The 15,993-nt window shown below is 41.3% G+C and overlaps 1 protein-coding gene across 6 annotated transcripts in view; it reads right to left on the bottom strand.

Annotated features, from left to right (window-relative positions):
• Window positions 1-15,993, bottom strand: part of Nars2 (asparaginyl-tRNA synthetase 2, mitochondrial) — a 111,632-nt gene that overhangs the window by 89,161 nt on the left and 6,478 nt on the right. For 5 of the 6 annotated variants that reach the window (XM_063284991.1, XM_063284989.1, XM_039105949.2 and 2 more), the window contains exons 2-4: window positions 15,627-15,736; window positions 13,384-13,504; window positions 11,709-11,849 (exon numbers count right to left, since the gene is read on the bottom strand). In XM_063284991.1, coding sequence (XP_063141061.1) covers window positions 11,709-11,849; window positions 13,384-13,504; window positions 15,627-15,736 — 372 coding nt within the window. Of the gene's footprint in view, window positions 1-11,708; window positions 11,850-13,383; window positions 13,505-15,626; window positions 15,737-15,993 lie in introns of those variants that run through there. The other variant, XM_039105956.2, reaches the window with a different exon arrangement.

Below are 15,993 nucleotides of genomic sequence, written 5' to 3'. Positions count from 1 at the left end.
ATGTAACGGCTAACTACGGTTGCCAACACCATAGCTTGTGAGCTGCCATGTGAAGCAGCACGCAGATGTGAGGTGAACAGCACGAAACCTAAAGCACAAAGCCCACAGAACGCGGGGACTACTTTAACAGCCGCCGTGCCCACAGAACGCGGGGACTACTTTAACAGCCGCCGTGCCCACAGAACGCGGGGACTACTTTAACAGCCGCCGTGCCCACAGAACGCGGGGACTACTTTAACAGCGCCCCCGTGCTGTTCCAGGACTATCAGCTTGTACGCTTTAACACGGCCAGCGAAGCTCATCAAGGTCCATGGCATTACCACAGCTATAAGGAGAAATCCAGAGGAAGGGCAGCTAAAGTAGCACACGCAAAGTCTGAAAAGGAGAAGGTAGGAGAGGAAGACCCAGATCGGATGCGAAGTGAGCCGCAGCGGGAGATGGGATGCGCTGGTGTCTGCCTCCACGGAGTGGCTGAAGCCTTCCTGCAACACGACCACAGCCTGGCACCCGTACAAAATCGTTTTTGATATTCAAACCAAAAAATGACTTAGACTGTTACAGTATCCTAGTTTAAAATACTTTTCAAATTCCCAAGCTTTACTATATTAATAAATTTGATAGCTCTGGAATTTATGAAATTTTAACATCTTTGTAAGCTTAGAGTAATAAATCAAAGAAACAATATCAAATGTTAGGTGATATATAACCATTATTTATAAGTACAACAATGACTTTTTGTTGATTTGTGAGACATACTATGCAGCCCTGGTTGAGGTGGTGATTACTAACCACAACTTCTGGCAATCCTCCTGCCTCAGTGTTCTGAGTACTTGAGATTACAGTCATGAAATCAACACACTCTGGTTCTAGTAACTTCTTGAAAATATACAATTCAAATTGTCGTGTATACAAGCAGACACCACAAAATGAAACATTATATAGTTTTGATATAATTAAAGATTTTAAGGTGAGAAGCTGGAGAGATGGTTTAGCCAGCGCTAAGAGCATGCTTGTTCTTCCACAGGACCTGGGTTTGAGTCACAGCCCACATGGTGCTCACAATCATGGTTTACTCTGGTTCATCCTGGTTCCTGGGGATCTCAAGCCCCATTTTGGCATTCGCGGGCCTCAAAATGCATGCACTGCACACACATACATGCAAGCAAAACACACATATTCATCAAGTGTATTTTTTAAAAAACTAAAAAAGTAAATTTAAAGCGTTTAAGTATCTTGACTTTTTCATAACTATTAATGTTAATTAAAATTAATGTAATTAATAAAAACTACTTTCAATCACATACAGATTTACTTAATTTTAACTATTTTTCTTACTTCAGATTTTTATAGTTTACTCTTTAAGTTGTTTTCATATTTATAAAAGCTCAAAATAAAAAAGAAATATACAAAAGTGTGTACAGTTTACTTGTCAGTTATCAATGGATTGTGAATAGCACCATCTAGTGGCCAAAACTACATATAACTGTTTCAGAATTAAAGCAGGTCTATTTTCTCAGTTATTCAAAGTCCAGGATACACAGACACACACACACACACACACACACACACACACACACACACACACACACACACACACACACACACACACACAGAGAGAGAGAGAGAGAGAGACAATATCAATGTTGCTACCATCCTTTTCTTTTTGGCAAAGCACTACCAAAAAGTCATATAAAAGGCATAAGTAAATTTATGACATGACATGTAAATAGGCCCTTTTAAGGTATAATGGGATAAAATTGCATACTTTACTTTCCTCTGTTTAATCAAAACTACATGCCTTAAAGCTATGATGCTCTTTGGCAGTCTTCCAGAAATGACCTCTAGTGGACCTTTCCAAAAAGCATGAAGAATCCTGGTGAAGAAGATAGAACAGGGCTGAGACTGCACGAGGTCAGATGGCCACGGGGAAGAGCATGGTGTTGCACTGCCTCTGTAAACGAACAGAGTCTGACGAGCAGAGTCTGAAGAGGTGACCTGGGCAAACAGCGCAGGCCCTATCTGCTGGATCACCACTGGCCTCCCACAAATATGACCAAGATAGAGAGAGACTGGATGATTGGATTTACCCTCTTTTTTTTTTTAATTAGATATATTTCTTTACTTACATTTCAAATGTTATTCCCTTTCCTGGTTTCCTGTCCATAAGGTACCCCCATCCCCTCCCCCTCCATACAGTTGTTCCCCTTATCCACCCCCTTACACCCCCTGACATACCCCTGCACTGGGGGTCCAACCTCGGCAGGAACAAGGGCTTCCCCTTCCCCTGGTGCCCCAACAAGGCTATTCTCTGCTACATATGCAGTTGGAGCCCTGGGTCAGTCCATGTATAGTCTTTCAGTAGTGGTTTAGTCCCTGGAAGCTCTGGTTGGTTGGCATTGTTGTTTTTATGAGTTGCAAGCTCCTTCAACTCTTTCAATACTTTCTCTAATTCCCCCCAAGGGGGTCCTGTTCTCAGTTCAGTGGTTTGCTGCTAGCATTGACCTCTGTACTGGACATGCTCTGGCTGTGTCTCTCAGGAGACAGCTATATCCGGTCCCTTTCAGCATTTTTTTAGCTTCATCACTCTTATCTAGTTTTGGTGGCTGTGTATATATGGGCCACATGTGGGGCAGGCTCTGAATGGCTGTTCCTTGAGTCACTGCTCTAAACTTTGAGAGAGACATATCAAGGAGTGGGAGCATTCGCATTTTGGTCACTCTTCTTCTTGAGCTTCCTGTGGTCTGTGGATTGCATCCTGGGTAATTTGAGCTTTTTGGCTAATATCCACTTATCAGTGAGTGCATACCAAGTGTGTTTTTCTGTGATTGAGTTACCTCAGGATGATATGTTCAAGTTCATTTCATTTGCCTATGAATTTCACGAAGTCATTGTTTTTGATAGCCGAGTAGTACTCCATTGTATAGAAGTACCACATTTTTTTAATCCATTCCCCTGTTGAAGGGCATCTGGGTTCTTCCCAGCTTCTGGCTATTATAAACAAGGCTGCTATAAATATAGTGGAGCACGTGTCTTTGTTATATGTTGGGGCATCTTTTGGTATATGCCCGAGAGAGGTATAGCTGGGTCCTCAGGTAGTGTAATGTTCAATTTTCTGAGGAACCTCCAGACTGATTTCCAGAATGGTTGTACCAGTTTGCAATCCCACCAACAATGGAGGAGTGTTCCTCTTTCTCCACATCCTTGCCAGCATCTGCTGTCACCTGAGTTTTTGATCTTAGCCATTTTGATTGATGTGACGTGGAATCTCAGGGTTGTTTTGATTTGCATTTCCCTGATGACTAAGGATGTTGAACATTTCTTTAGGTGCTTCTCAGCCATTCGATATTCTTCAGATGAGAATATTTTTTTAGCTCTGTACCCCATTTTTTAATAGGGTTATTTGGCTCTCTGGAGTTCACCCTCTTATCTGAATACGCACAAAACAAATGGATAAAAACAGGAGGCAAAATATATGAAACAATGATTTTCTTATTTATGTATTCATTTATTTACATCCCAAACGCTGCCCCCATCCACCTTCAGAGTCCCTTCACATCTAGAAACAATGATTTTCAAGATACTAGACATCAGACAACAAGGGCAGCAAGTGATCTGTGGGTTGTGAGAAACAAACAAAGCTCCCAGCTTACTATAGTGAGAACCTTCCGGACACAGCTCAGGAAGGAGGAAGTAAGGTGGACCCCAGAAGCCTCCCTGAACTGAGGAGGAACTGTCAAGAGTCTGAAGAAACGAAATGGCTATGGTTCCTAGGCCAGGGTATCAGACAGGTGAGAACCAGGTGGCAGGTGGCTAGAAGTGATTAGTACAAGAACAGAAGGAAATGTGCAAAGTTGTGAAAGGAATAGTCCACAGACATTGGCGGAGACAGGGTCTGGTATTTGCTTGTTGGCTGGATGCTCGCACAGCCAAATAGAATAATCAGGAGGCCTTTGCCTCCATTAGTGGTCCTCAACCTGTGCAGGGCAACCATTTTGGGAGTCAAATGACCCTTTCACAAAAAACATAGACATTTACATTATGATTCCCAACAGTAGCAAAATTACAGTTATGAAGCAGCAACAAAAATAATTTTATGGTTTGGAGGGAGGGGTGGTCACCACATGAGGAACTGTATTAAAGGGACACAGCACAGAAGGAAGATTGCGAACCATTGGCCTAGATCATAATGAACAGCCAGTAGTGCACTGAGCCCTGTTCAAGATATGATGAACCAAAAGTATTTAACAGGTTTCAAGACACCATAGAAAACATTGACACAATAGTCACAGAAAATGGAAAATGCAAAAAAGCTCCTAACCCAAAACATACAGGAAATCCAGGACACAATGAAAAGACCAAACTTAAGAATAAAAGGTATAGAATACAGCGAAGAGTTCTAACCTAAAGGACCAGTAAACATCTTCAACAAAATTACAGAAGAAAACTTCCCTAACCTAAAGAGATGCCCATAAACATACAAGAAATAGATTTAACAAGAAAAAAAATTCCTCTCATCGCATAACAATCAAAACACCAAATACACAGAACAAAGAAAGAATACTAAAAGCAGTAAGAAAAAAAGGCCAAGTAACATATAAAGGCAGACCTATCAGAATTACACCAGACTTAACACCAGAGACTATGAAAGCCAGAAGATCCTGGGCAGATGTCATACAGACCCTACGAGAACACAAATGCCAGCCCAGGCTAACTCTCAAAATGCCAGCAAAACTCTCAATTAACATAAAGATGGCAAAACCAAAATATTTCATGACAAAACCAGATTTACACAATATCTTTCCACAAATCCAGCCCTACAGAGGATAAAAGAAAACTCCAACACAAGGAGGGAAACTACCCCCAAGAAAAAGCAAAAACTTAATTGTCTCAAAACAACCCAAAACAAGAGAGTCATACAAACATAATTCCACCTCTAACAACAAAAATAACAGGAAGCAACAATCATTGGTCCTTAATATCTCAACATCACTGGACTCAATTCCCCAATTAAAAGACATAGACTAGGGCTGGAGAGATGGCTCAGCGGTTAAGAGCACCCGACTGCTCTTCCAGAGGTCATGAGTTCAATTCCCAGCAACCACATGGTGGCTCACAACCATCTGTAAAGAGATCCGATGCCCTCTTCTGGTGTATCTGAAGACAGCTACAGTGTACTTATATATAATAAATAAATAAATCTTTAAAAAAAAAAAAGACATAGACTAACAGACTGGATAAAAAAAACTGCCCAGCATTTTGCCCCATACAGGAAACACACCTCAGTCACAAAGACAGACAGTACCTCAGAGTAAAAGGCTGGAAAAAACTTTTCCAAGCAAATGGTCTCAAGAAACAAGCTGGAGTAGCCATTCTAATATGGAGTAAAATCAACTTTCAACCAGAAGTTATCAAAAAAGATGAGGAAGGACACTTCATATTCATCAAAGGAAAAATCTGCCAAGATTAACTCTCAATTCTGAACATCTATGCTCCAAATAAAAGGGCACCAATATTCATAAAAGGAACTTTATTAAAGCTCCAAGCACACATTGCACCTCACACAATAATAGCTGGAGACTTCAACACCCCACTCTCAACATTGGACAGATTATGGAAACTGAAACTAAACAGAGACACAGTGAAACTGAAAGAAGTTATGAACCAAATAGATTTAACAGATACCTACAGAACATTTCACCCCAAAACAAAATATACCATCTGTTCAGCACCTCATGGTACCTTCTCCAAAACTGACCCTATAATCAGACACGAAACAGGCCTCAACAGATACAAGGAGATTGAAATAATCCCACACAATGTATCGGATCACCAGAAACTAAGGCTGGTCTTCAATAACAACAACAAAAGCCCAGAGAGCCCACACGCTCAAGGAGACGGAACAACTCTCTGCTGTTCAATGCTGTCTGTTATCAATGAGAACTTGGTCAGGGAAGAAGGAAAGAAGGAAGGAAGGAAGGAAGGAAGGAAGGAAGGAAGGAAGGAAGGAAGGAAGGAAATTAAAGATGTTTTAGAATTTAAGAAAAAGGCACAACATACCCAAAACTCATGGGACACAATGAAAGCAGTACTAAGAGGAAAACTCACAGCTCTGAGTGCCTCCATAAAGAAATTGGTAAGAGCAGGTTCTAGCAGCTTAACAGCTCATCTGAAGCTCTAGAACAAATAGAAGCAAATACACCCATGAAGAGTAGACAGCAGGTCGGAATCAAACTCAGGGCTGAAATCGACCAATTAGAAACAAAGAGAACTATCAAAGAATCAACAAATCTAGGAGCTGGTTCTTTGGGAAAATCAACAAGATAGATAAGATAGATAAACCCTTCACTAGACTAATCAGAAGGCAGAGAGACAATATCCTAATTAAGAAGATCAACAATGAAAAGGGAGACATGACAACAGAAACTGAGGAAATTGACAAAATCATCAGATCCTATTACAAAAGACTAGACTCAACAAAACTGGAAAATATAGATGTAATGTATGATTTTCTAGATAGATACCAGGTACCAAAGTTAAATCAGGATCAGATAAACCATCTAAACAGTCCCATAACCCCTAAAGAAATAGAAGCAGTCATTAAAAGTCTCCCGACCAAAATAAGCCCAGGATCAGATGGGTTTAGTACAGAAATGTATCAGACCTTTATAGAAGACCTAATACCAATACTATCCAAACTATTCCATAAAATAGAAAAGAAGAAACACTTAATTTTTCTATGAAGCCACAGTTACACTGATATCTAAACCACACAAAGACCCAACAAAGAAAAAGAACTTCAGACCAATTTCCTTTATGAATATCGATACAAAAATACTCAATAAAATTCTCACAACCCGAATCCAAGAACATATCAAAACGATCATTCACAATGATCAAGTAGGTTTCATCCAGGGATGCAGGGATGGTTCAATAAACAGAAATCCATCAATGTAATCCACTAAATAAACAAACTCAAAGAAAGAAACCACATGATTATCTCATTAGATGCTGAAAAAGCCTTTGACAAAACACAACACAACTTCATGTTAAAAGTCTTGGGAAGATTCAGAATCCAAGGCCCATACCTAAATATAGTAAAAGCAATATAGAGCAAACCAATAACCAAAATCAAACTAAATGGAGAAAAACTTGAAGCAACCCCACTAAAATCAGGGACTAGACAAGGCTGCCCATACCCTCCATATCTATTCAATACAGTACTGGACGTTTTAGCCAGAGCAATTAGACAACAAAAGAAGCCAAAGTCAAAAGAAGTCAAAAATTGGGTAGCAGGAAGTCAAATATGACTATTTGTGGATGATACAATATATATAAGTGACCCCAAAAATTTCACCAAAGAGCTCCTACAGCTGATAAACAACTTCAGCAAAGTGGCTGGATACACAATTAACTCAAACGAATCAGTAGCCTTCCTCTACTCAAAGGATAAACTGGGTAAGAAAGAAATTAGGGAAACAACACCCTTCACAATAGTCATAAATAATATAAAATATCTTGGTGCGCCTCTAACCAAGCAAATGAAAGATCTGTATGAGAAGAATGTCAAGTCTTTGAAGGAAGTAATTGAAGAAGACCTCAGAAGATGGAAATATCTCCCATGCTCATGGATTGGTAGGATTAACATAGTGAACATGGCCATCTTACCAAAAGTAATATACAGATTCAATGCAATCCCCATCAAAATTCCAACTCAATTCTTCACAGAGATATAAAGAGCAATTCTCAATTTCATCTGGAATAACAAAAGACCCTGGATAGCAAAAACTATTCTCAACAAGAAGAGAACTTCTGGAGGAATCATCATTCCTGACCTCAAGCTGTACTACAGAGTAATAGTGATAAAAAGCACATGGTATTCATCCAGAGAAGGACAGGTAGATCAATCCAATAGAACTGAAGACCTAGAAATAAATCCACACACATGTGGTCACCTAAGCCAAAACCATCCAATGGAAAAAAGACAGCATATTCAACAAATGGTGCTGGTTCAACTGGCGGTCAGCATGTAGAATAATGCAACTTGATCCGTTCTTATCTCCTTGTACAAAGCTCATGCCCAAGTGAATCAAGGGCTTCCACGTTTGTAACCCCATAGGTCGAACAACAATATCAATTAGACCCCCCCAGGACTAAACCACCAACCAAAGAGTACACATGGGGGGCCCATGGCTCCAGCTGCATATGTAGCAGAGGATGGCATTGTCTGGCATCAATGGAAGGGGAGGCCCTTGGTCCTGTGAAGGCTCGTTTCTTCAGTGTAGGGGAATGCCAGGGTGTTGAGGTGGGAGTAGGTGGGTGGGAGGGAGAGCGGAGATGGGAGAGGAGGGAACCAGGAAAGGGGATAACATTTAAAATGTAAATACATAGGGGCTGGGGATTTAGCTCAGTGGTAGAGCGCTTACCTAGGAAGCGCAAGGCCCTGGGTTCGGTCCCCAGCTCCGAAAAAAAGAACCAAAAAAAAAAAAAAAAGTAAATACATAAACTATCCAATAAAAAAAATGAAAAAAAAAAAAAGCCCAAGATACACTGAATCAAATAGAAGAGAAAGTAAGAAAGAACCTCAAACATATCAGCATGGGGGAAATTTTCCTGAACAGAACACCAATGGCTCTTACACGAAAATCAACTATTGACAAATGGAGTCTCATAAAATTGAAAACCTTCTGTAAGGCAAAGGACACTTTCAATAGAACAAAACGGCAACCTACAGATTGGAAAAAGATCTTTACATCCTATAGAGGGCTAATACCCAATATATACAAAGAACTCAAGTTAGACTCCAGAGATCCAAATAACCCTATTAAAAAATGGGTTACAGAGCTAAACAAAGAATTCTCAGCTGAAGAATCTAGATGGCTGAAAAGCACCTAAAGAAATGTTCAACATTCTTAGTCATCAGAGAAATGTAAATCAAAACAACCCTGAGATTCCACCTCACACAAGTCAGAATGGTTAAGATCAAAAACTCAGGTGACAGCAGATGCTGGTGAGGAGGTGGAGAAAGAGGAACACTCCTCCATTGTTGGTGGGATTGCAAGCTGGTACAACCATTCTGAAAATCAGTCTGGAGGTTCCTCAGAAAGTTGGACATTGAAGTACCTGAGGACCCAGCTATATCACTCCTAGGCATATACTCACGATATGCTCCAACATATAACAAGGACACATGCTCCACTATGTTCATAGCAGCCTTATTTATAATAGCCAGAAGCTGGAAACAACTCAGATGTCCCTCAATGGATACAGAAAATGTGGTTCATTTATACAATGGAGTACTACTCGGCTATCAAAAAACAATGAATTCATGAAATCTGTAGGCAAATGGATGGAACTAGAAAATATCATCCTGACTGAGGTAACCTAGTGACAAAAGAACGCACATGGTATGCACTCACTGATTTATGGATATTAGCCCAAAAGCTTGGAATACCCATGATATAACTCATAGGCCATATGCAGCTTAAGAAAAGAGTGAAGGCTTTAGTCCTACTTAGAAGGGGAAACAAAATGATCATGGGAGTTAGATGGAGGGAGGGAGTGACCTGGGAGGAAAAGAGGAGGGGGAGGGGAAAGGGGGGCAAGATCGGGTGTGTGAGTAGGCAGGAGAGAAGTACAGAAGGTCAGGAAATTGAACAGAGGTGTGTAGCAGTGGGGGATGGGGAACTGGGGGTAGCCACTAGAAAGTCCCAGATGCCAGGGAATCAAGAAGTTCCCAGGACCCAACAGGGATGACATTAGCTCAAATGCCCACCAAAGGGGGGAGAGAACCTGTAGCGAACATATCCAGTGGATAGGCATGACCCCTGGTTGAGAGATGGGGCCACCCAGCCATCTCAAAAATGTTAACCCAGAATGGTTCCTGTCTATAGGAAATGCAGGGACAAAGAGTGGAGCAGAGACTGAAGGAAAGGCCATTCAGACTGTCCCACCTATGGATCCATCCCATCTGCAGACATCAAACCCAGATACTATTGCTGATGCCAAGAAGCTCTTGGTGACAGGAGCCTGGTATAGTTGCCCCCTGAGAGGCTCTTCCAGCACCTAGCCAATATGGATGCGGATGCTCACAGCCAACCACTGAACTGAGCACAGGCACCCGAATGACGGGGTTAACCAGACCCTCCCACCCCTACCCCAGAGCTCCCAGGGACTAAACCATCAACCGAAGAGTACACATGGAGGGACCCATGGCTACAGCTGCCTATGTAGCAGAGGATGGCTTTAGCTGGCATCAATGGGAGGAGAGGCCCTTGGGGGGAGAAAAGAAAAGAAAGAAAGAAAAAAAGAAAAGTTAAATAGGCATGAAAGACATAAAATATAAGTCCCAGGTGGGTGAAGTTGTACAAGCCTGTAATTCTAGCTACGTAGGAGGCTGAGGAAGGAGTATCACAAGCTCAAGGCCAGCTGGGACAACTTAATGAGATTCTAATCTGAAAACAAACAAGGGTTAATATGCATCTTTTGCCCACAAGTGCAAGGCAAAGTTCCCTAGCATGCTTGAGGGCCTCGGTTCAATGTGCTATGTGATATTCTTTTTTTTTTTCTTTTCTTTTTTTTTTCGGAGCTGAGGACCGAGCCCAGGGCCTTGCACTTTCTAGGCAAGTGCTCTACCACTGAGCTAAATCCCCAACCCTGCTATGTGATATTCTTAAGTGGTCTAACACTACGGGGATGATCTCAAGAGACAACAAAAAAATTAAAAAAAAAAAAAAATGATGGCTAAAAGCACCCTTCAGGGGCTGGGTATGATGACTAAAATCAAGAGAATTACAAATGCCAGGAAAGCCCTAGGAACAAAGCAAAAAAAAAAAAAAAAAGCCCAAACCAATAAAAATGACAAACTTGTGTATTTAAGAACTTAACCAGCCCTAACAGAGAGACAAACAAAACTATGCCAAAACACATAATAATTGAATTTTAAAACAAATAAAAAACAGTAATAAGGAGAAGCCAAAGGAAAAGGTATTATTTGGAGGAACCACCAAAAGAGAGGACATAAGTCCCACTAGAAACAATGAGAAGACACAGTGGCGACTTGGCGACTTTAAGGAGTCTGGGCCTATGTCTGTAGCCCTCACACTTGGGAAGCTGAGGCAAGGTCAGGTTGAGTTTGAGGCTACACTGACTCCAAGAGAAGCCTACTTAACAAGGTCTGTGGCTCAGCGGTGAAGACACTCGTTGCCCTTCCCTAGGATGTTCCAGTCTCTAAGCAAAGATGGTGGCTCACAGCTGTCTGCAACTCGGGTCTCAGGGGACTCTGACACCCTCTCCTGGTACATGCATGCACATATATGAATGCAAAACTCTCATATACACAAAAACGCCTACCGACCTGCAGTTTTATATCCACAAAAGGTACTCGAAATGAAAGTAAATAAGAAGCATTACAGGAACAAAGGTTCAGGGTCACAGTGGTGATGCCTTCAGGTGTATAGCCATGTCCAAACTCGTCACATAAAGAGGCAGTGTGCACAGTTCTTTATGCCAGTTACTCCTCAACATGGCTATTAAAACACACAGAAGGAAATAGAGGCGGGAGGGGAGAAGACACATATGCATGTCTGTGACACTTAATTTTTTATGATAAAGAGTGTTTAAAAAAATGAGGTCTTTTAGGAAAAATGCTCCAGGCTCACAACTATTCGAATTCTGCAGTAGAAAGAACACACGGAAGCAGAGGGCCTTACCTTAAAGTAGGAATGAATAGCAGCTGTGGCTTCACTGCGGACTCTCAGTATGGAACCCAGAGCATTAGTCCGACACCTCAGGTGAGGGTACTGTCTCAGGTACTCCAGAGGATGCCTCTCCTTATACTTTATAGGAAATGCCTGCCAAAAGAAGTTTAGAAGAAAACAAAAACACAGAGTATTTATTAAAACACTAGCACTTTGGGAAGATGCTTTCCCTCTTTATTATTTAAAAAAAAGTTAAGTGCATGTATTTGTGTGTTCAGATGAGTGCGTGCGTGCACACGCACGCGTGCACACACACACACACACACACACACACACACACACACACAAACACACACACCAATGTGCAACAATCAGAGGACAACCTGGAGTTGGTTCTCTCTTTCAACCATATGGGTCCCAAGAATCCAGCTTAGGTTATCAAGTTAGGAGATGAGCATCTTTATTTATCCCGGAGCCATTGCTCACCCCTACTGCTTAATACAATGAATTGTAGCCCTGTTACTTCTGTCAGGGAAACAGAATCGTTGGGTGGAGTTAGGGAGATGCTGGGTTACAACCAGCTTTCCTACTTAGCAGTTAAATTACTCAATGTCACTGAGGCTTGCCCCTTATTTATCAAGTTTCTACCCATTAGCTGTCAGTCTCTTACAACTAAAGGGGTTTGCATGTACTATTCAAAATAATTCACTTTGACTAGTGAGCTCAAACACTAGAGGCATAAAAGACTTTCTACCACTATTCACACACAGTTGGTATTTCTCCCAATGTCTTGAAAGCCCACAAGCATAACTGATTAAGGTGGCTTTTTCGCTTATCAACTTGTTATTGTTATCTAACAGCAAGAGGGAGAGGCAACACCTTTCTCTCATTTAGCATAGTACTGATGACTGGGAAAAATTAAAGGAAATTATCAGTCTAACCTGTAACATTTCCAACCTGCCACACTTAGGTTACAAAATTAACAAGACAAACATCTTTTCAAACAAAACTTCAAGTTTCCATTAAAGATAACAGCAAAGTTAAAAAGGATAGATAGCACTCACTTCTAGTCTCCTGTGTAAACGTTGGTTTTATGTTGTACAGAAACAGATGTCACACTTATTAGAGGTAAACTACAGTCCCATCAGTAGAGAGTCAGAATTCTCTCATGTCTGAATATGTTAAGTAGCACTCAGCTGGGGCAGGAGATAGCATTTACCCATGGCAGGATCTGGGGTTTGATTCTTAGCACCGAAAGGGCAGGGAGGGGCAGGGGATACGACCCACGTACATATTGAGGTTTTGGATTTGGAATTAAGAAAAATAAAAGTTTAAAGTAAATATATAACACTAAACCAAAAGTATAAAAACAATAGAAGCCAAGGGATGGTAATTATGCCTATTAGATATTAAAAATCAGTACTAGCAAAAACAAGAAGCCAATGTCCAGAAGGCAGACTTCAGAGGGCAGGTGCCACCAAGATGCACGGACTAACGAAAACTTGGCTTCCAGAAGCTGAGGCAATCACTACAATGCTTCTTCTCGATAGTCTCTGTGGTCTCTTTCAGTGATCAGGGAAGTCACAAAGGAAACTCGCTCTGTGTGCTATCCTTGCAACAGACATAAGCAGAGCACTCATGCTCTAAATTAAACCTAAACGGCCCCTAAAACCACCAGTAAACACACCTTGGCTTCACAGGTTCCAACAACTTCAATCTTCTCTGCCTTCAGTTCCACATTTTGCCTCTTGGACTGACTTTTGACCAGCTGCCCTTGGACTTGCACAGAACTCCCAAAAGCCAATTCTCTAGAGTAACAAAAGAACTAAGATCAGAAAAGACACTATCGATAGCCTACATTTCAGTCAAAATCTTGCTAAAGTATACAATGTCAAAAGTACCCTCAGTTAAATAATCTGCAGATGCTCTGGCAGGACTAGGACTGTAAAAATGAATCCCTTGCTAACGTTATTTAGAATTAACAAATTATGTAACTGTTATGATTTTTGAGGGTGTGGGAGAAGAGCCTAGAATTCACTCTGTAGATGAGGCTGGCATGGAACTCAAAGAGATCCACCTACATCTGCCTCCTAAGTGCTGGGATTGAAGGTGTGCGCCACCAGGCCTATCACGTCTTATCAATTACACTGGCCCACATACTTTAAGGGGGCAGGTTTTATGTAAGCTCTGGGGCTAGGGCCTACAGTCTGGCTGATGGCACTGCACCAACGTCAACGGCCCCCTGCTTTGACAACATACAATGGTGTCACAAGATGCTCTTGGTGCTACTTTTCACATGTAGAAAATCCTTATTATTTATTTGGTTGGTTGGTTGTTTTTTTCCAGCTCTTACTGTCCTGGAACTCACTCTGTAGATCAGGCTGGCCTTGAATTCACAGAGCTCCACCAGTCTCTGCCTCCCAAGTGCTGGGATTAAAGTTATGCCACCACCACCTGGCACATGTAGGGGTTTTGCTGTTATTTTTTAAGAGGTGGTCTCGGGAATCGAGAATTTTGGTTTCTTTAAAAAAAAACATAGAAATAGGAGTGTGCCCTCATTTTAATCCCAGGTATGGGGACATGGGGCTGCTTCAGACTGTCCATGGCAGTTATGAGTTGCCTCGTGATCCAGCAGGGCTAAACAGAGCCATGCAATTGCTTCCTAACAGACACCATTAGAGAGCACAAACCTCTTTTAAAAGGCTGTCACAGTGCGACAGTGTGCTGGCAAGAGTAAGAAGGGCCCGCAGAAGCTCAGATATCTAAATGTGTGGTCCTCAATTGGTGGAACTGTTTGAAGATCAGGAGGGATGGCTTTGTTGGAAGAGGTGTGTCACTGAAGGTGGGATTTGAGGGTGCAAAGGCACAGGCCATCGCCAGTTAGCTCATTCTCTCTACCTCATACTTGTGGAGCAAGATGAAGCTCTCAGCTACTGCTCCAGCACTGTGCATGCCTGCTACTGCTGCCATGCTCCCCAACATCATGGTCGTGGACTCTAACCTGAATCTGTTGGCCTCCAAAACCCTTTTTCTTCTGTAAATTGCTTTGGTTAAGGTGACTGATCACAGTAATAGAAACATAATTAAGATAAATTTTGTCTTTCTGCCCAATAGTCCTTGGAATAACAAAGCGCTCTTATTCTAGCAGAATTATAGGCTATACTTTAACATAAAGTGCTACTAGTTCTAACATCTGATAGTGAGACCATAAGAGTTCCAGCTATCCAATAATAATTGGTTATTTTCCAATACTATGACAGGAATTATGAACAAAAATTGAATACATCAGGGCTGGAGAGATGGCTCAACAGTTAAGAGCAGTCACAACTGCTCCTCCAAAGATCCTGAATTCAATTCCCAGCAACCACATCTGTAATGGGATCTGATGCCCTCGTCTGGTGTGTCTGAAGACAGTGACAGTGTGCTCATACACTAAATAAATAAATATAAATAAACAAATAGAATACATCATTTCTAACTTTAAAGACTGAGTCCTTAAAGGAGCCTAATAAGTTAATTACTAATTAATTTCCAAACGATGTTATCCATTCTATGAAGGATGGGCACAGGACAATCCTAAGGGAGCAGAGAAGCACTTGCCATAGACACCAGATGATGTCTAAACTGGAGCCACAAACAGGTCTACATCAGGCAGAGGGACCAACATGTGCAAGGTCTAGGAGACAACAACTAGGGGAGGTGTAAAAAGGTTTAAAAAGATTGGAATAAAACATGGGCAGAGGATATCAGCATGAGGAAATATTAGAGCTTGAAGGCTCCTGATTCCAAGTATCTGGATTTTTCTTCAAGGCTATTTTTCACAGATACAATTAGAAAGATCAAACATTCAATTAGACAAGTGGAGAACACTAGAAAAGAAAAAACAAGGAACTCTTTAGAAAACAAAAAGGATAAAACAAACAAACCTACCTACTGTCGAAGCTTGAATCTGCAACAACCTGAAGACTTTCCAAAGAAGAGCCGTCATTTACATGCAGGAACAAAACTTCCTTCTGGGATCTGACTGACCGGATCCACCCCTGAAAAGAAGTATGGTTAAATATGAGCCTAAAAATCAAACACTTTACATTTTCACTGCACATTTAAAAAGGGATTGGAAGGAGATGTTCACAATCTTGCCTCGGTATGTCTGTCAGCCGCATAAAATGAACTGCCTTTGGCTTATCTGTATGTGTACACGGTTCACACGACTCTTATCACAATGGGATATGCATTTAGTGGCCCGCCTTAATATTGGCTTTTCAAAACTACTCCTCTCCCAATTACGAAATAAAAT

The sequence above is a fragment of the Rattus norvegicus genome, chromosome 1 (genome assembly GCF_036323735.1).
Source record: "Rattus norvegicus strain BN/NHsdMcwi chromosome 1, GRCr8, whole genome shotgun sequence".
Lineage (NCBI taxonomy): Eukaryota > Metazoa > Chordata > Mammalia > Rodentia > Muridae > Rattus > Rattus norvegicus.
Note: the sequence above shows the minus strand (reverse complement) of the source record. Positions and strands in the feature narration are given on the sequence as shown.